This window comes from Tupaia chinensis, unplaced genomic scaffold (genome assembly GCF_000334495.1).
Source record: "Tupaia chinensis unplaced genomic scaffold, TupChi_1.0 Scaffold000683_1, whole genome shotgun sequence".
NCBI lineage: Eukaryota > Metazoa > Chordata > Mammalia > Scandentia > Tupaiidae > Tupaia > Tupaia belangeri.
In genome coordinates this window covers 1,006,799-1,028,611 of record NW_006160206.1, presented here as the reverse complement: position 1 = coordinate 1,028,611, position 21,813 = coordinate 1,006,799, and the positions used below count along the sequence as shown (strand labels likewise).

Sequence of the window (21,813 nt, the reverse complement as noted above, 5' to 3'; positions counted from 1 at the left end):
ATCATTATTATTCTTCTATCTTCTAAAGTGATAGATCGTGAGAGTTCGAGAGAGAGAGAGAGAGAGAGAGAGAGAGAGAGAGAAAGAATGAGAAAGCAAGCCACCAAATCCAAGACTCAAACCATAGTCAGTCGTGTGGGAGTCCATCACCTAAACCACCATGCCACCTGCTGGCCCTTGTACTAGGCATTTTAAACATTTTTAAAAATATTTTCACTGTTATCGTTTCAGAGAAAGAATGTTTTCATGTTGAGCTTAAGTGACAGAATCTACCTTTTAAGTAACTGATAGACTCTTCAGTAAGTAAATTTATCTATATATTGTTTACTATCCAATTTAGTTACTCTACTTCTGTATCTTGAATTGAGATGAGCTCCTTACGCAGCTTCACCACTGAGTAAGTATAAGAGAACCACAAAGTCTAAATTGACTAGATATCAACTATTTATCTTATTTTTGGTGTTCACACAAATTTATAAGATAATGAAGCAAAACCCAAAATTTCCCCAAGAAATGATGGTTCTCTAGTACGTCAGTGACTATGTAACTGCTTTACCTTCTTCGCGCTCTGATCTGAGAGGAGGTCCTCTCCGGTCTCTGTCATCTCTGAGATCTCGTCTTTCTCTTAGATCGCGTCGATCATCTCTCTCACGACGACGGTCATCCCTGTCCCTATCATCACGGCGACTTGAATCTCTCCAGCTCGAAGATTCCTCAGCTGGCCCTCTTCTCCAGCCACCTTCATCCCTGTAGTCATTTAAAATGACAAGTTATACTACATAATTTTAAGTGAATACATCATACACAAGTCAGTGCTAAGAATTTACAAATAAAACAGGGACAAAGTTTAAATAAATTCCTACCTTGACCTCAATCTGATACCCCAGGAATGGCAAGAACACCTAGGTCTATGCTGTCTCACAGTAGCCATTACCCACATATAGCTACTTAAACTTAATTAAAATAAAGCCAAGACATTTTCTCCACAGTACTAACCACATTCCAAGTGCCAAATGTGCCTGCTGGCTACCAGAATGGATGATAATACAGATACAGAACACTTTCATGCAGAAAACAGTATGTAACAGTGCTGGTCTAGATTTATCAGTACAAAGCCACTTTGGCAAAGGGAGCAAGCTAGAACTTTTACCACTAATATAAGTAAAGGGGCTTCTGCTAAATTAAAGGAAGTAAAACCGACTGCCCTAACTATAGGAAAAAAAAACAATGGACTGCTAAAACCGCCTAGACTGGTTCCATTCCCAAACAGCCAATACAACCTGTGGACAGTGACACAGTTGAAACTTCAATTTTTTCACTTTATGAGACAGTGTTATTAGATGACCTCTTGAATTTTTAAATCTGCACCATGATTCTAAGACTGATTCTAAATGAAGAGAAAAGGATGAGCACTATTTCTAAAAAACAGTTTGGGATAATAGGAGAGGCCTTAAGAAAATGCTAACTACAACTGTACAAACAGCATTATTAAAACATCAAACCTAGGTCTTCTGAAGCGATCTTCTCGATCCCCATCTCTCTCTCTGTCCCTTTCTCTTTCAGGGTCCTTGTCGTTCTCCTCACGATCTTGATTATCTCTCTCCCGTTCTTTTTCTCTATCCCATTCACGTTCTTCCGGTGGTCTTGATTCTCGAGGTGGACCCCAACTTTCTTCTCTAGCTTTTTCTTTCTCTCTCCATCCACCTACGTTTTTATATAGAAGCAAAATATTTTTGTCCACTCAAAAACAGATTGACAATCAAATAGATCATAATTTTGGCATTAATTTATCACCATTCTAAATGCTAGTTTAAGCACTCCAACTTCACATTTAAAAAAAAGTAAGGTTGTGTATGTTACTGATCAGGCATCATTAACAGGTTTTTTCCTAACTTACATGTCTATAGAAAACTTAAAGTGGTCTGGGTTGAGTGTTCCATTAAATAAAACAAGCACTGATAAACTTCTAATTTTTCCAGTACACGAAAAGATCTCAAGTATAAAATATGCTGAGATGGTAAACAGATCACTTCTTTAAGCAATTTTCTCTGATAGTGTCCCAATTAAAGTTCACTTTGTACCTTACAACATTTTCAAAGCCTTCACAGCCCCAAAAGAATAGTCCTGTCCTCCACCATTTACCATGTCCAATACAGTCAATAAAAAGGACAAATCCTTTGATCCTGCCCAGTTTAATCCAAGGGATGCCTTTATAAAAGAACATTTTTCATGTACGCACAGGCCAGAGAAAGCAAAGATTTTTCATGAAGGTGTATTATAGCTGCAATGCTAATAATTATTATTAAATAACACTAACATTCCTACATGCCAAAGCATTACTAAACCCTCTGCCTATATTAACTCAATCCTATAGTACCTCTGAGATAAGTAGTTGATGCTCATTGCTCACAGAGCCCGTATTTTGTAAATTTTGCTTACTTGCTAATTTGTTTATAACCTTAAAATACTCATGGCACTTTTATAGTCACCTGCAGACACATAATGAGCACCAAAACAATTACATATATGTATTTTGAATGTGCTAGAGTGCACATTGGTGCTTAGTTGCGCGGGTGGGGTGGGAGGAAGAAAGGCAGAGGGGTAAGGAGACAGAGAAGGGCACGGTCACTGACAATCAAATAGATCATAATTTTGGCATTAATTTATCACCATTCTAAATGCTAGTTTAAGCACTCCAACTTCACATTTAAAAAAAAGTAAGGTTGTGTATGTTACTGATCAGGCATCATTAACAGGTTTTTTCCTAACTTACATGTCTATAGAAAACTTAAAGTGGTCTGGGTTGAGAGTTCCATTAAATAAAACAAGCACTGATAAACTTCTAATTTTTCCAGTACACGAAAAGATCTCAAGTATAAAATATGCTGAGATGGTAAACAGATCACTTCTTTAAGCAATTTTCTCTGATAGTATCCCAATTAAAGTTCACTTTGTACCTTACAACATTTTCAAAGCCTTCACAGCCCCAAAAGAAGTAATAGTCCTGTCCTCCACCATTTACCATGTCCAATACAGTCAATAAAAAGGACAAATCCTTTGATCCTGCCCAGTTTAATCCAAGGGATGCCTTTATAAAAGAACATTTTTCATGTACGCACAGGCCAGAGAAAGCAAAGATTTTTCATGAAGGTGTATTATAGCTGCAATGCTAATAATTATTATTAAATAACACTAACATTCCTACATGCCAAAGCATTACTAAACCCTCTGCCTATATTAACTCAATCCTATAGTACCTCTGAGATAAGTAGTTGATGCTCATTGCTCACAGAGCCCGTATTTTGTAAATTTTGCTTACTTGCTAATTTGTTTATAACCTTAAAATACTCATGGCACTTTTATAGTCACCTGCAGACACATAATGAGCACCAAAACAATTACATATATGTATTTTGAATGTGCTAGAGTGCACATTGGTGCTTAGTTGCGCGGGTGGGGTGGGAGGAAGAAAGGCAGAGGGGTAAGGAGACAGAGAAGGGCACGGTCACACCACAATTTCCACTTCCTATGTCCTGTGAGGATTTGGGGCACACCCACACAGGCACCTCACATTTTTTTTCAAGCTGGCAGGGTCAGCACCAACCATGTGGGATACACCTCCCTTAACTATCAGGCCATGGGGTTAGCTCAGAGCAGCAGAAAGAGTTGCCTGAATACACTGCCAGTTGAGGCAGACATCACTGCCCTTGTTTCCGCTTTCTTTGTAAAGTGTCCTTTTTGGAGTCTATGTAGAGTGTCATGTTTTTCAACATCTTTGTGATTTTTTGGGTGGAAATGTGATGGTTTTAAATGGCTTCCAAGGCCAATGCTAATATTCTCTCTAGTGTTGCCTAAGCACAAAGCCAGGATGTGCCTCAGGGAGAAAATACACAGGTTAGATAAGCTCCATTCAGGCATGAATTATAGTACCGTTGGCCAAGAATTCAAAATTAACAATTTAAGAATATGTATTAAATATGGTATCTTTAAACAAATACATTAAACATGACTATGTATTAAGTTAGTTGACAAAAATGTCGTACCCAGAAGCTCACAGAAACCTTTCTTCTAGGAGCAATAGTTCAGCATTAAATGGCAACTACATAAAACATAATTACCATGAACTTATTAATAAGCATCTACCGTGGTATGAACCCCATTTACCATGAGGCAGAGAAAAGTAAATTTATTTGTCCAAGGTCACACAGCAGAACAGTAGGATGAATTCAGACTAGAAAAGACAAGAAGTATACAACAGAAATCACTAACGGTAAAGGCAAGGAAGCTGCTCCTCGAAATGAATGGCTGTTTACTATACAACAAGCAGAACTGATGGGGATGAGCCAAGTACAAGAATTCGAAGAAAAAACCATGATGTCCAGACCCATGTAAGCAGCAGGAAGAGAAGGGGGTAGACTTAAGGAACAGCAGAAAGACATTAAATAAATACCCAATACAAAAAATAAATAGAAACCAGAGTAAAAACCTTCCAGATTTCTAGCTTATACTGTTGAATAGATAGTGGTACTCCTGAAGAGAGCACAAGTAGGTGTGTGTTTGTGTATATCCAGTTTTGGACAGATTCAGTTTGAACTATGAGAATTCCAAATGGAGGTGTACTGTGTACAATATACAGATGTCACCAGAAAGTAGTATGCAGAAATCACCTGAAAGTGGTGGTAATTACGTGTATATCACAGACATGTATATAAGGGGATTTCAAAAAAGTTCTTGGAGGGCTGGCCTCATGGCCCAGTAGTTAAGAGAGCAAGGTATCACATGGCTATGTGCAGGACAGCCATTATCAGGCTGGATAGAACCTGAAGAACATACCAGTACTTAAAGGATGGGCATAGAAGCAATCTTCAAAGATTCAGTAAACACACCAGAAGGAAAATAAAGAGACTACTATCACTAAAGAAAGAGGGATGAGATTATTTTTGTTTCAGAATGCAGAACACTGAAGACAAACTTTTCATAAAGAAGTTGAGGCACGGACACTGAATGAACAATGAAAGATCCAGAAAGTGCTAACGTAGCCCAATCTGTTATTTATCCATTAAAATATTTCCTTCTATTAATAGAGGTAAACACATCAAACAGATTCTGTAATACATCCAATTTACCTTTGTAAATACAAAAATTTTACCTGGCTTGACAAATGGTCTCCAGGGACCAGGTCTTGAATCATCACTCCGTCTTGGGATCCGATCATCATCAGCACGTCTCGACATCCGGTCGTCATCCATGTTTCTCCAAGGCCCCCGGTCATCATCTGCACTGCGTCTCGGAATTCTATCATCATCAGCATTCCTCCAAGGTCCTCGATCATCATCTAACCCACGCCTGGGACCCCGGTCTTCATCCAAGCCCCTCCTTGGGCCCCGGTCATCATCAGCATTACGCCAGGATGATCGCTCATCATCAGCACCTCCTCGCCTTGGCCCCCGGTCCTCATCCATTCCACGTCTCGGTCCTCTGTCCTCATCAGCAGTTCGCCAGCTTCCCCTATCCTCATCCAGTCCTCGTCTAGGTGGTCTGTCATCATCTGCATGACGCCAGCTCCCTCTGTCCTCATCTGCAATTCGTCTGGGAGGCCTGTCATCATCCGCATTACGCCAGGAAGGCCGGTCATCGTCTGCCCCACGGCGAGAGAACCGATCTTCATCCAGACCACGTCTGGGGCCTCTGTCATCATCCATGCCTCGCCGGGGAATCCGATCATCATCAGGTCTAAGAGCAGATTCTCTCTCTTCATCTTCTCCCAAGCGCCTTGGTCTTTCTTCATCTCTTCTAAGAGGCCTGTCCTCATCTCGCCCTTCTCCACGTCTCCATTCCCTACAGAGGAGCAAGTCACACTTTTTTTAAGAGCAATTTTTTAAAAGATATATATGACCCTTTGGAAATTAACTTTAACTTCACTTGCTTTTAAAACTCACTAATTTTGGGACCAGCAGATGGCACAATGGTTATGTCACTGGACTCCCATGTAGTTGACCGCAGTTCAAGTCCTGGACCTGGTGGCGTAAAGCTCACCCTGGGCACATGTGTATGCGTGCCCAAGATCTTGAGAGAATGAAGGGACTGCGGTGTAGTCAATCCCCCCGGGAGGTGATTTCTCACTCTCTGTCCCTCCCTCTCTGGCAAGCACACCGCCCTACAACAAAAATCTCCCTCAAAAAAAAAAAAGAAAAGAAAACTCACTAAATTTATTCATCTTACATCTGAAAATAAAATATATGTTCTCCTAATAAAATATAACATGAAATCTATTATCTTACCTCAACAAACAGACCAAGAAGACAACTGCCTAAAAGTGCATCTGCGCTTTACTAGGAGTACTGTGGCAATTTCTAAATCTTTTGCAGTGAGCTTTCTAGACATTTTTTCCCTCTTTATGGGGCTAAGTGAATGAAGGGTAGGATAGTATTTTGATAGTTTCTCTGGATCACAATACTCCTGCCGCAGCCTCCTGATGAGCTAAATTACAGGGGAATCCAACTCTACCCAGCATATTCAAGGTGGTCCACAGGCTGAGCCTCCACGTAGTTCCCTGCCTCCCAAGTGGTGGCGTTTCCTGTGCACCACTGTGGCTGAGTCTAAACTTAATTTCGGTACAGGAATTAGAGCCAGCACCCTTGCCTACTATTAGCAGTTATTTTAAAGGACGGTTTAGTTGACTCAGGAAATCTCAAGGAAAAGAAATGCTTTATGGAACTGTTTATTCATACTCCAAACTCAATACTGGCCAGTATTTAAATAAAAAATCTGAAGCATGCAATTTTTCAAGGTGTTTAGAAGTCAGTAATCACAATAAGGTTCAAGTAAACTATAATCCCTCCTGACCCTTTCCCCATCCCTACAAAATAAACCCTATTAAAAAGCCACTGATGATGGCACCAGCAGTTAGCGTAATGGCTATGTCATTGGGCTCCCATGTATTTGATCACAGTTCGAGTCCCAGACCCGGTGGCTTAAACTCACACCAGGCATGTGTGCATGCCTGCCCAAGATCCCAAAAGGAGAATGGAGGAGAAGGGATTGCATTGTGGCCATCCCCCCTGGGGGTTGATTTCTCGCTTTCTGTCTCTCTGTATTTCTGGTGAGAGTACACCCCCTATAGCAAAAACCTCCCCACCCCCCCAAAGAAAAAAGCCACTAGGGTAAGATACTTATAAAGGGCTTCAGATTAAGTATACCATTTTCCATGGCTCTACTTACTTCTCTGGTGGGCCTCGTCTCCACTCAGAATCTGCTTCAGGGCCTTTTCTCCATGTGCCTTCTGAATCTCTGTCTCCCCAACGAGAGTCCTAATTCAACAGAGTTAACAAGAAGCATTACAGTGACAAGATTACCATCACAACTGCCAGTACAAGCCCTGCTCACTTAATGACCAAGTTCTGTCCCTACAACTAACTAGGTCTATGTTGTCACATCAGCTGGTCAAAAAGCACAGAGCTTTTGTCCTATGGTGTCCTGTGGCACCGTAAGGGATTTATTTTTCAGTAGATACCACGGGACACCACACTAGAATAACTTAATTCTACCCAAACATTTACATTTGATAAGTGCCAGAAAGCGACAAGACATACCACAAAAACGTAAACTCAGTGTAATCCTTTTTATTCGGAATACTATGAGTACACAATAAAGTACAAATTTATAAACAAAATATGAAGTTTTGCATGGTTACTAACATTTTGTATAGTAAATACTGACTGACTGCAAGAACAAGACAAAAACTGAGAAAGGGTATTCCTGAGATGCACACAGACTGAGAGAGGGGAGTCCCCATATTGGAGGACTGGGTGTTAAGTCCGTAAGTTCAATTAGTCATTAAACAGGTAGGTCATTTGCTAAGTGAGTTCTGGCTATATTACACATTCAACCATTTTTGTACTTACATGAAAAAATATAAAAAAGGGAGGTAAAAAATTTGCTTTTGAATCTTAAATTAGAAGACCTTACAATAAAACCGGTTTTCCTAAGTGAAGTAGCTACATGCCCTGATAAACCACCACTGGAAAGCAACCTGGGAATGCTTACCTAGAGATTTGACATACTCCCTCAAAAAATGACAACTGCCCTGAAATGGACATCATACCACAGTACATATTGAGTAAAAATAGGTGGAATGAATGAAATACCTACTAGGGGTTACATTACAGTAATTCTCTCTTCAAAAAATTATGCTGTCATGCTAAATATTATGAAAAACATATCAAGATATTCGATGCCCTCATGGTAAAAATGTAAATCTTGTTTGGGCTAAATTTATCTTATCTGAAATGCTTAGGACCAAAAATTCAGGGTTTTGGGACCAGCAGATGGTGTAATGGTTATGTTGCTGGACTCCCACATAGTCGACTACAGTTTGAGTCTCGGACTCGGCAGCTTAAAATTCATACCAGGTGCGTGTGCACAGTGCCCAAAATCCTGATAGGAGAATGGAGGAGAAGGGACTGCAGGAGTGATTTCTCGCTTTCTGTCTCTCGGTCTCCCCAGCGAGTACACACGCCCTATAGCAAAAATCTCTTAAAAAAAAATTAGGATTTTTGAATTTTGAGACACATGAGATAGCTTGGAAATGAGGCTCAATTCTGAATATGAAATTAATTTAAGTTCAATATATAACTTACATACCTAGCCTTAAGGTAATTTATACACTATTTTTTTTCAGTGTTTTGGGTTTTTTTTTTTTTAATAATTTTATTGAACTTATTTATTTGACCAGAGAGAGAGAGAAAGAGAGAGAAAGGTGAGGGAGAAGGAGGAAGAAAAGTGAGCAAGCAAAGTTGCCAGGTACAGGATTCGAACAGCGGTCAGCCATGTGGGAGTCCAACACCCTGAACCACCACACCACCTGCTGGCCCCGTACTACAATGTTCTTGGCTATGACACCTTAGGTTCAGACTGGGGACTGGCAGGTGGCATGATGGTTGGGGCATTGGACTCCCGGACTCCCACATGGCAGACCACAGTTCAAATCCTGGACCTGGTGGCTTACTTTCTCACCTTCTTTCTCACTCTGTCTGTCTCTCTCTCTCTCTCTTCTCTTTATAATAATAATAATTAATAAAATTAAGTAAATAATTGTTGGAAAATTTTCATTTGTACTGCATTGGATGCTCAATAAGTTTGAGAAGTGGGGACATTTTAGACTTTGGATTTTTGGATTGGGGTGCTTAAATTATACCACCTTTCTATGAGTCTATGCAATTTTAATCACCTCTGACACAGCTTAACTGCTCCTACAAATGTAACTAAACACCACAACCAGACACATTACAACTTTCCAGGAATAGTCCTGAGGCTTGATAGTTAAGGGAGCAGGATCCCATATGGCCCACTATAGTTTGAATCCCAGCCCCAAGAGGGCTTGGGAAATATGCCAGGCACATGTACAGGCATGCCTAAAAATCCCAACAGGATGACGAAATGAAGAAGGAATTATGGGATGACCATATCCCATTGAGGGGTGGTTTCCCCACCCCTCATCCCCATGAGCACATATGTCCTTCTGGAAACTTAAAAAAAAAAAATTTTCTGGAAGATAATTTAACACTAGATAGGGAGATGGGAAGAATAAAATAAAATTTAAAATCTACAATGCTGAAAATAACCTATAATACTGAACAGTTTATGAATAAGAGGACCTTTATGTAAAAATGTTCAGCATCATATTTGGTTATGAAACCCTCCATTAACAAATAGAGATGAGAAGCAGGTAAATAAAACAGTAAGAGTGGCCCAGTTAAATGGGTCCCCAGCCACCATAGATACTGACTGGGCTCTCATATTTTGAATTGGGGGTTATTTAAGAGACGTACCCAAATAGGTATTGTTTGAGAAAATACAAATTTTACAGATTACGTAATTTATGGTCACTATGATGGAAAGAACATCAACATTGAAGACACCGAGTGTCTCCTAGCCCTCACAATTGCCTTGTGAATTACAGTCAATGAAGAACTTAAGTTATTAAAGGATATGGTACAAAAATTAGAATTGAAAGATTTTTAAGGGCTATGACAGACATTAAAGAGACATAAAGATGCAATTCTAACAGGAATGTCAAAATATCTTAAACTCAGCAGATAAACCAGCAGAATGTACCCTGCTGCTGAAGAAATAAACTGACCAGGGATTTCAGAAAACTTCATACAGAAGGACAAAGAAATGAAAAGACTAGAAGAAATATTAAAATGATATAAAGATTCTGAAAAGGCAACAGTAAGTAGAGAAAAAGAAAAGTTTTCTAAGTGAAGAAAATTTTATCTTAAGGGAGACTTAATTTCCTGACTAAAAAGGCAAAAGTACCAAAAAGGATAACAAAAAAAGACTATGTAAGTCCTCAAAAGTCTCAAGAGAAATTTTGAACTCCCTTTACTGCAAGGATAGAGAAAGTAAGGAGTAAAACAGTATCTACACAAGTTACAAGCACGAGACTCATATCAAGAATCCTCCCCTCTGTAAAAGGTCTCTAAATTTCTGAGAAGATAATTTTGAACTGCACAAATCATTGATCCATTGTTCAACTGCGTGAGAAAAACAAAACCTCTTTTCCCACATACACAATGACATTCTGAAGAAAAATTAAAAAGATAATCTCCCCCAGAAAAAGTATCCCTAAAGGACAAAAAAAAAAAAAACATGATAAAGTGTGAACACATTTGAGAACTGTTTGCCTACATGACTGCAGAACTTGTAAGCAACTGTTAAATGAGTCTAAAGTAGAAAGACAACATGTTGTAATATTATAGCTCACTACAATAAAATATAAAGTATAAAAGTTATCTCAATCTACACTGTGAAAGTTCAGACACATTTGGGGAAAATTCACAGTAATCACAGAGAAAATTAAAAATGATCTGGGAAAAGTTCTTAAATTTGGATTAAAGAAAAAGGAAGAGTTATCAGGAACACACAAATAAAAAGTTCCAAACTACATGTTAAATACAAAACTATAGTAGTTACAACGTAAAATGCAAGCAGAACAAAGACAGAAGGGAAGGAAGGGTTTGACCACAAAATAGGAGGAGGTTGAAAATGAACAAAAACACAGATTTTCACATGCTAACTACAACAAATGAAAAAGTTGGAACTTCATAACCACAGCTGGTAAGTTTCCTCACTTTCCTAAGAAGTTCCAGCTCTGGAAATAAAATTAGAGATTAGCAACAAGAGTAACCAAACTAAAAATCTACCCACACCTAAGACAGAAACTAAAGACCACAGAGATAACTACTGCATGAGATCCTGCCACAAGGATATGCACTCGATACTAGTGTGGCACAGATAAAAGAGAAGAAAAGGCACAAAAGAAATCCTTGAGATACTGATGACATCATGCCTTTTTTTTCCCCCAAAAGTAATTATCAGAGCAGCCCCATGGTGCAGTGGTTAAAGTGTAGTGCACAGGGAGCCAATTCCAACAGGGCCAACTGAGGTTCAAATCCTAGCCTTGGCAGTTTAAAGAATACACACTCTGGGGACCACCAGACGGCATAATGGTTACGTTGCTGGACTCCCAAGTAGTAGACCTCAGTTCAAATGCCAGGCCTGGGGGCTTAAACTCATGTCGGGTGCATGTGTGTGCATGCCCAAGATCCTGAGAGAAGAATGAAGGAGAAGGGATTGCAGTATGACCATCCACTCTGGCCAGTGATTTCTTACTTTCTGTCTATCTGTCTCTCCAGCCAGTGATAAGAGAAACAGAGGAAAAAGAACTGGATGAGGATCACATCCCTTAGGGAGGTGCTTTCTCTCTTTGTCCTCTCTCTGGCAAGCACAGACCCTCTAGTGATAAAAATAAGAGTAACAAGCAATGTTCTGTGTAAAAAGCAAAGTGGCTACATCTCAAACAAAAGCAGTAGCATGCAGATAAATATCACAGATACCTAAGACCAAAAACTACCCCAGAATGACTGGAGCATGGTGACCAAGGAGAAACTGTTGACAGACGAAAGATGAAAAGGGAGCAAACATGAAGGCTCTAAATGTTAAAGCATGTGTTAAATTTGGCTCCCAGTATCAATCAAAGAAAGGTTGAAATCAAAGAGTAAGTGTAAGGGCAAACACACTATGAAAAAAATCAAATGGGCCACAATGTAAAAGGTCTGAAGCTAGGATATGATTATTAACAGGCAGACTAGTAAGGAGACAAGAGAGTAATACAGGCAAAAGAAAAATCTGAATTAAGTCATTAATACAGGAAGGGATAGGTAAAAAAGGAGGGATAAATTAAAATCTGTTATAATGGGTGACAACACTATCCACCAGAGGAGGGAATTCAAAAGAAAACAAGAAAGAAGAGGGAACCTAGGTCAATTTGAACATGAATGCATATTACAAATAAAGGAAATGCCACCAGCCCTGTATCCTAGTGGTTAATGGAGACAGATGTCACATGGCTGACCACGGTTAAAATTCTAGCCCCCAAGGCTTGAAAAACAGGCCAGGCACATGGGTACCCAAAATCCTGACAAGATGGAGAGGTGAACGAGAAGGGATTACAGCATAAACACGTCCCATTCAGGGGATGCCTTCTCCCTCTCTTTGGCTAGGGCCATATACAAGACTGAAAGACAAATCAAGAGGGACCAAATGGTAACGCAGCAATAAAACATGATATGATGCTCTGCAAGCTGACCCACATGAAGTCATAAACTGCAGATTCTGATTAAGGTTTGGGATAGGCCTGTAAAGCTGCATTATAGCTCCCAGGCTATGGTGATGCTGATGCTGATGCTGATGTTGATGCTGACGCTGCCCACCCACCAAATTCACATTCCCTTCTTTCAAGGGACTCAAGTATAGACCCTGTTCTGTAGTACTAAGAAGTGCTGTGAACAAAACTCTTGGTTTCAAGATACTCATTCTTATTGTCAAGTACAAGAAAGCTTCAGTAAGTCTGGAAAAATGGAATTAAAGCATGAGTTTACTTTGGTGCAAAAAATTTTTTAAATATATGCAGATTTTTGATAATGCACATTTTCCATGAACTTCTTAGAAGACCTTCATATTCCTGACTAGTCTAAAGCCTCTAAAACTCCCGCTTTGTGAGATTAAACACATTAAGCCCACAGGTACTATTCAAAATACACATATTTTATCAGTTTATAACATCACATTAAAACAGAAAAAATTCTATCATTTCTATACTTACCTTCCTAGACAGTGGGTCATCACCGAGTCTTCTCTCTTCCTCTCTACGACGTTCTCTTTCTTCAATTTCCAATTCCCTTTGGCGTTTTTTCCTTTCCACTTCTTCTAATTTTTTGACCCTCTCTTGATACTCTCGTAGCTCTTCTTCACGTTTGGCTCGTTCAGCACGCTCTCTCTCTTCTCGCTCTACACATACAAATTTATTAGGTTATTAAGTGTACTTCCTATCCTTATCTGTTTTCCAGTGCTAGATCTATTTCTCTGGTATTAAATAGGCAGCACATATTAGAACAAACTTGGAGAATTTTAAAATAGTTTCCTCTCAGTTAAATGGCAGAAGACGGTAAGAGAAAACAAGTATTATGTTACTCAACATTAATGGTTTTGTAGGGCCAGCCTCTGAAGTGGTGGTTAAGGAAGCTGGATTCCACACGGCCAACTGTGCAGTTCAAGTCCCATACCTGGCAGCTCGAAAACCACACCAGGTGTGTGTGCATTAATATATGCCTAAAATCTTGGGAAGAGAAGGGATGGATGGGGGGCCATCCTCCCAGGGAGTGCTTTGTCACTTTCCTTCTCTCTGAGAAATACATACACACTATAGCAATATTTAAAAATGTTAAAAGTCTTGTGAATGAGGCTGGCTCCATGCCCTGCTAGATCCCACATGGGCAACTTACATGGTTTGAAAACAGACCATACACGTGTGCAAGCCCAATTCCAACAGAACAAAGAAATGGAAAAGGGATCACAATGTGGCCAACACCACTGGTACTCTGTCCCCTTTCCTCCCAACCCCCACCATGGGGAACACAGGGGCCCTCTGGCAAAAAATGTATTAAAAAAAAAAAAAAGGGAACCAGCAGTTATCGTAATGGCTATGTCGCTGGACTCCCACGTAGTAGACCACGGTTCGCATCCCAGACCCGGTGGCTTAAAACTCACGCCGGGCGCGTGTGCATGCATGCCCAAGATCCCGAGAGGAGAATGGAGGGGAAGGGATTGCGGCGTGACCATCCCCTCTGGGGGGTGATTTCTCGCTTTCTTTCTCTGTCTCTCTCTGTCTAGTGAGCGCACGCAATCTATAGTGAAAATCTCTCCAAAAGAAGAAAAAGAAAAAGAAAACTACACTAAAGTCCCTCTCCCATTCCTGAGCATCTATTCCTACCCATCGAGGACACCAGATACAGGATCACCTGAAAGCCTTCACCTGGCATGCATTCCTCAACAAATGTAAATGTGGCACAGGATACAGTGTTAAGAACAAAATGATAGCATTCATTTTAAAAGAACATTGAAATGTGGACACAAGCAAGCAGAGAACATAACATCTTCAGATATGACAAACTAGGTTCTGAGATCTTATCAGTTACAGCACTAAGAGATCAATTATCCTAATTCCTCTATTTTTTAAAATAAAATCACTGGAGACGGAAACGAACATCCACTTTGTACTACTACCGCCTCCCTGACCATAATCTAATAGGTTGTCAGAAAAGTCATGATGTATTTTTCAATGTTTTTCTAGTTAAGAATGAGTTATCACTTTTCTGACAACCCAATATTAAGTTACCTTTTAGCATTTGCTCTTCTGCCCTCCTCTGTTCCTCCTCCTCCTTTTCTCTGTAGTAAGTTACTCTGCGTTCTTCTTTCCGCTGCCTTTTGCGTTCTTCCAAACGATTATGCCTTTCTTCTGCTAATCGCTCTTCAAACTGTTTAAGTTTTTCCTGGAATTGAATAGTTACAAAAAGAAAAATACACACATTCACTAGTTAAAATACTAGCAGTAAGCTTTTAAGTTTACAACTGACTCAAACTTCTTGGTTCCACAAAAATAAAAAAAATGAGAACTTCCAGATATGTCAATGTTAATCAGCATGCTAAATTTACAAAAATTTAAACTGTTTACAATATCATCTACATCCACTGGGTTATACCTTTATACAAAATAATAAAATTGTACGAGCAGGTGGCATAGTGGTTAAGGTGCTAGATCCCACATGGCTGACTCTGTGGCTGCAGTCCTGAAAAATCAACACACCATTTGTGTATGTGTGTGCCCAAAATCCCAGGAAGAGGGACCAGCAGTTACCGTAATGGCAATGTCACTGGACTCCCATGTAGTCAACCGCGGTTCGAGTCCCAGACCAGGTAGCTTAAAACTCACGCTGGGCACATGTGTTTGCGTGTCCAAGATCCAGAAAGGAGAATGGAGGAGAAGGGATTGCAGCGTGGCTGTCTGTCTGGTGAGTGCACGCGCCCTATAGCAAAAAAAACCTCTCCTAAAATCCCAGGAAGAGAAGGGAGGAAAAGGGATTTTGGCATAGTAACCCGCCAATAGGGGACAAGTGGTGATTTCAAAGCAATGTGATCTAGTTTTCCTTACTTCTGAATCAAACAATAAACAAAAGCTTGTATCAAAGGAGACGGCATCATAAACAAAGCTTTAACTTTAGAAAACTTTGTCCAGACACACACAGAAAAGATCCTGGGTTTGTATCCCAGGACCTCCCTGAGCACACTGGCATGCAAGTGTATGCTTGTGGTCCAGGTAGGCTCAGTGTGGGGGTGGATCAGGATGTGGTGACCCTGTTGGGGATGCCTGTTTCTCCCTTTCTTTGTCTCTTTGAAGGAAGAAAATAGGCTTATAAAATTGATACAGCTTTCAAAATGTTTTCCAAATTTTCCTCTAAAATACTTTTCAATGACTATTGTACATGTTAACCCAGAATTACCACTGTAATAAAGACTCAAGACAAAACTCAAGAGCTCATGAATAACATCTCCCCTAAAACCAGTAACTTCACCTCATAAACAGACTGCCGTGCAGCTTTAAGTCGCATCACAAATAAATCTCTGTCTTCAAGCATTCGTGACATCCGATTCTTATGTTCAAGAGCTTTTTCACGTTCTAGCTGCATTGTAGTAATCTGAAAGTACACGATACGCAGTTGAATTTCAAAGCACTCATTATTCAATTACTAATTTACCCCAAATAACTGATTTTTTCATGAAAAAAATCAAAATCTCCTCTGCCTCTTCCCTCGTCCCATAAAAATGGAAGTGTGACCTATCATCAGGTGCATCCAAGAAGGCAATTAAAGACAAGAAATGAATAAAACTGTCCTGAGAAATCCATAAGATACAGTTATTATATCCTCATAGTATTGAAAATTTTTATAAAGGAGAAACTGTACTATAAAAGTACCTATTCCTGGGACCAGCAGGTGGCATGGTGATTAGGATGCAGGACTCCCACACGGCCAACCACAATTTGAGTCCTGGACCTAGTGGCTTGCGTTCTTACTTTCCCTTTCGCCCTCTCTCTCTCTCTCTCTCTGGTCACATTAAATAATAATAATAGCAAATGGAATTAAACAAATATAATTTTTTGAAGTACTTATTCCTGAAAAACTGATTACAGGGCTAGCTAGGTGTATGGTGGTTAGGGTGGTTGGATATCAATTTGACCAACTGCGCAGTTCAAGTTTCAAACCATGAGTCTTTAAGAACATGACAGGCGTGTGTGCGTGTCTGCTAAAATCCTAAGAGACAACAGAAGAAAAGGTGCTGCACACTGGCCATCCCCTCCCTGGAGGGGTGATCAAACTGCACGTGCCCCCCAGGTCCCCTCTTTCTCCAGTGAGCACTTGTGTCCCATGTCAAAAATGAGCAAACAAACCAAAAACCGGGCCAGCAAGTGGGGTGGGGGACTGGATCATATATGATCAAGTGCACAGTTGAATTATCAGACCTGACTTAGGAAATAAGCCTGGAGCACACCCACTCAAACTCCCAATGGAGAAGAGACTGCAATGTAGTTATCCCCCATGGGGGTGCTTTGACTTTCCCTCTCTACTTATCTATCCCCCCACCACACATGCACACAGTGAGCACAGCTGTCCTCCAGCAAATTGTGGCAAATAAAAGGGGGATAAAAGATATTAAAGTGACCAGCAGGTGACATAGTTACATAGCTGGACTCCCAATGACCAAGATTCGAGACCCGAACCTGGTGGTTTGAAACTCACACCAATCTCACAAGTGTTGTTTGTCTATGTGCGTGCATGTGTGCATGCCCAAGAACTCAGAAGAAGAGAGAAGGGAGAAGGGACTATGGCATGGCCATCGCCCCTCTCCCCGAGGGTGATATCTCACTCTCCCTCTCATTGTTTCTGTGTCTCTCTAAACGGCACATGTACCCTAAGGCAAAAACCTCTAAAATAACAACAAAAATAATTTTCATTTTTTTGTTTTAATTTGGGAGGGTTAGAGGGGCCAGTCAATGGCACAATAGTAGCATAACTGGACTGAAATGGGAAGGTTCTACTTGGTTTGTGTCCTATAAGTTCACTGTACATTGGGAAGACCATAACCCAGGCTAGCTGAAACTAGGGGTGGCCCTTGGTGTGAAGATCCTCTTGGGAGTACCTGGATAAACCACGTGTACGTGCGTGCGCGCGTGTGTGTATGTATGTATATCTATCACTCTCTCTCATGAAAGAAATAACTTTAATAAAAAAACACACAAACAAAAAACTGGAGACTAAGGCACGGTACAAAAGGCTCTGTTTTATGCCCTAATAAAAGACGTGGGAGCCCCAAGATCTTCCCAAATATTTGATTTGGTCTACAATGCTTTTCTTTTTTCTAGTCTTAATAATTTACACATCAAGAGTAACCATTTATATATCATTATTAACAAAAACCATTATTAGCAAATCTAATAAAAATTCCAACTTAAAATTGTGGGGAGAACAGGCAACACTAGGCTCATCATAATCTACAAGTGACAACAATCAAATGAAAACAAAGACTGTATTCTCCACACCAGCATTCCCACATATGTGTACTATTTCCTACTTAGGGTTGCCTTTTTTTTTTAAATCAAGAATCAGCTCACTTTCATCTTATTTCATTTTATTAGAAACACTGGTAAACTCTGGTTTTATATCCTCAGGTAAATAGAGACTAAGAAAAAGTTAAATTTAACTTTTGTGCAGCCTGCAGGTAGAGTGGTGGTTAAGGGCACTGAACTCCCACATGGCCGATTATGGTTGCAGTCCAGGATCTGGCAGCTTGCTTTCTCATTTTCTTCTCTCTCTGGTCAAATTAAAATAAGTAAATAAAATAATTCTTTAAAAAAAATTTAACTTTTGTTTAGCCATAAACGATCACAGTATATGACTCCATTATGTGAATTTCCAGGCAAATCCAGAGACAGAATGAGTGACTGCCTAGAACTGAGGTGGTAGAGAGAAAATGGGGCGTGACTGCTAAGTGGTCGTTTCTTTTGGGAAATATCTCCAAAATTAGATTGTGGTGTTGGTCGTAAGATTCGGAAGTAAACTGAAAACCAAAAACTGTATACATATACCATAAAATTAACTGAATTGAAGTGTACAGAATGCTGTTTTAAAAACAGATTTTGGTGACCAGCAGGTGGCATGGTGGTTAAGGAACTGGACATTCCCACATGGCCGATCACAGTTTGAGAGCCAGACTTGGTGGTTTGCTTTCTCACTTTCCCTCTCTCTCCCTCCCTCTCTCTCTCTGTCTCTGTCTCTCTCTGGTCAAATTAAAATAAATAGAATAATAAATAAGTCTTTTTTTTTTTTTTAACTGAGATTTTGGTCCAGCAGATAGCACAGTGGTTATGGTCCTGGACACCAACATGGTCAACTACAGTTCGAGACCCAGATCTGGTGCTTGCTTTCTCCCTCTCTCTCTGTTTCTCTGCTCAAACAAAAATAATAATAACAATAACAACAATAATAATAATAAATAAAATTAAGTAAGTGATTCTTTATTAAAAAAAAAAAAAACGAATCTTGGGACCAGCAGTTAGCATATTGGCTATGTCACTGGAGTCCCACGCAGTCGACCGCGGTTCGAGTCCCAGACCCAGTGGCTTAAATTCACGCCAGGCACGTATGCGTGCGTGCCCAAGATCCCGAGAGGAGAATGGAGGAGAAGGGATTGTGGCATGGTCATCCACCCTGGGGGGTGATTTCTCGCTTTCTGTCTCTCTGTCTCTCTCTCTCTCTGTCTGGCGAGCACACGCACCCTATAGCAAAAAAAACTATCCAAAACTTGGGACCAGCAGTTAGCATATCGGCTATGTCACTGGAGTCCCACGCAGTCAACCGCGGTTCGAGTCCCAGACCCGGTGGCTTAAATTCACGCCAGGCACGTATGCGTGCGTGCCCAAGATCCCGAGAGGAGAATGGAGGAGAAGGGATTGTGGCATGGTCATCCACCCTGGGGGGTGATTTCTCGCTTTCTGTCTCTCTGTCTCTCTCTCTCTCTGTCTGGCGAGCACACGCACCCTATAGCAAAAAAAACTATCCAAAAAAAGAAAAAAAAAAATCTAAGTTTTTCAGTTGTCCTTTGTGTCTTCCTAGTTTCACTTTTTATTATTATTTTATTTAACTTTATTTACTATTTTCCAGTTTGATCAGAGAAAGAAAGATGGAAAGTGAGAAAGCAAGCCACTAGATTCACGACTTGAACTGCAATCAGCCATGTGAGAGTCCAGCACCTTTAAACAAGCCATCTGCTGGCTCCCTTAGTTTCATTTTTAATCTCTATGTGAAAGTATCTATCTTTGCACCAATGGGTTAGTAGCAGACATTAAAACACAATCTCTAGCAAAAGAATATAAAAATCACTCAATTTAGAAACCCTGGTTTCTAAATTGCATTACTAGCAAAGGACTTAATTGTTGCTTACACTCTAAAATATTTTATAAAAATTAAAAACTTACTCTTTCTTCTTCTTGTTGTTCCCAAAGATCCATGTCTTTAATTCTTTGTTCCTCATAAGCACTCTTTATCAAAGGAATTTCTTCCAAACGTTTAGCTCTTTCAAAATAGTCAATCTGAATGACATAAAAACAAATGTATAGTTTACCCTTCAACTCAAAATTATTCTTACCAGTAACAGTTGAATAACACTTTTTTGTATGCTATTTATACTATATATTATATTTTCATAATAAAACAGAAAAAAGAAACTATATTAAGAAAATCCTGGGGCTGGCAGGTGGCGTGGTGGTTAAAGGCACTGGACTTCCACATAGCCGATCATGACTCAAGTCCCGGATCTGGAAGTTTACTTTCTCACTTGCCCTCTCAATTTCTCATTCCGTCCCTCTCTGGTCAAATATAAATAAATAAATAAAGTTAAATAAAATAATTGTTTAAAAGAAAAAAAAAAAACCTAAAGGACCCAGCCAGGTAGCACAGTCCACAGTGTACTACACTGCAATACTGAGAGCTGTACTGCTGACACCTGAGGTTCAGATACTCAGTCACCCTCAAAATACAATGGCTGTGCATGGACATCCAAGACCCTGATAGACTGGAGGGATAGAGAAAGACGATCACACAAGAGTCTTTGTGGAAAGTGTTTTCTCTTTCCTCCTCATGTATGCAACGTTGTTTTAAAAAATTAAATTTAAGCAAAAGAAGGAAGAGAAAATACATTTACAGTATTTTTTAAAAATCTAGGTGTAAGTGGACTCACACAGCTAAAACCTGAATTTCCTTAAAGGTCAACTATTTTTTTTAAGTGCTTTAATTTGGTACATTAAACATTTACTGCTCCTTTCATTTACCTTCTTCTCTTGATTTTTTAGGCGTTCTTGAAGTTCTTTCTTTTCTTTTTCTAGTTGTTCAACCTGCTTAGCCATGATAAAATCTGGATCCAATTCTTCAAGGTCCTGAAAGGTAATACAAATGAATTGTTGTTAAAAAAGATACAGAAGAAATGCCTATCAATATGGCACACCACTTACCAAAATCAAATCCTAAATTATTTTAAATTTAATTTTAATTATATTTTAAGTTTACGATAGGACACACGTGCTCACTAGAGAGAAACGATAGACAGAGAAATGGGAACACATTGGCTGTGTGGGAGTCCAGCACCTTAAACACTATGTCACTTGCTGGCCTCCCTAAATTACTTTTCATGAAAGATGTTCATTAGAAAATGTAAAGCTGGGACCAGCAGTTAGTGTAATGGCTATGTCGCTGGACTCCCATGTAGTCAACCACAGTTAAAGCACCAGACCCAGTGGCTTAAACTCACGCCGTACGCATGTGCATGTGTGCCCAAGATCCTGAGAGGAGAATGGAGGAGATGGGACTGTGGTGTGGCTATCCCCCCTGGGGAATGATTTCTCGTTGTCTGTCTCTCTCACAAGTGCACACACCCTATAGCAAAAATCTCCCCCCAAAAAAGAAAAAGAACACGTAGAGCTATTGTCCAACAGCCTTAAAACCCATTTAATTGCAGAGGAAAGAAAATACACATTATCTTAGCATCTATTGTTCACTCTTCCAATCTACCCAAACTCTACAGTCATAAATACATGGTGGTTAAAAACAGCACACAGGGGGAACCAGTAGATGGTGTAATGGCTATGTCACTGGACTCCCATGTAGTTGACTGTGGTTCAAGTCTCAGACCCGGTGGCTTAAACTCATGCCGAGCAGGGGTACGTGTGTGCCCATGATCCTAAGAGGAGAATGGAGAAAAGACTGTGGCGCAGCCATCGCCCCTGGGGGGTGATTTCTCGCTTTCTGTCTCTCTGTCTGTCTTTCTGGCGAGCGCACGTGCCCTATAGCAAAAGCCTCTCCC

At 40.0% G+C, this 21,813-nt stretch overlaps 1 protein-coding gene across 1 annotated transcript in view; it reads right to left on the bottom strand.

Moving 5' to 3' along the window:
- The window catches only part of EIF3A (eukaryotic translation initiation factor 3 subunit A), a 49,636-nt gene that overhangs the window by 3,149 nt on the left and 24,674 nt on the right, over positions 1-21,813 (bottom strand). Inside the window, exons 13-21 of the mRNA XM_014592362.2 lie at positions 20,786-20,890; positions 19,934-20,047; positions 15,975-16,097; positions 14,741-14,894; positions 13,169-13,353; positions 7,222-7,310; positions 5,150-5,838; positions 1,503-1,704; positions 557-747 (exon numbers count right to left, since the gene is read on the bottom strand). Coding sequence (XP_014447848.1) covers positions 557-747; positions 1,503-1,704; positions 5,150-5,838; positions 7,222-7,310; positions 13,169-13,353; positions 14,741-14,894; positions 15,975-16,097; positions 19,934-20,047; positions 20,786-20,890 — 1,852 coding nt within the window. The remainder of the gene's footprint in view (positions 1-556; positions 748-1,502; positions 1,705-5,149; positions 5,839-7,221; positions 7,311-13,168; positions 13,354-14,740; positions 14,895-15,974; positions 16,098-19,933; positions 20,048-20,785; positions 20,891-21,813) is intronic.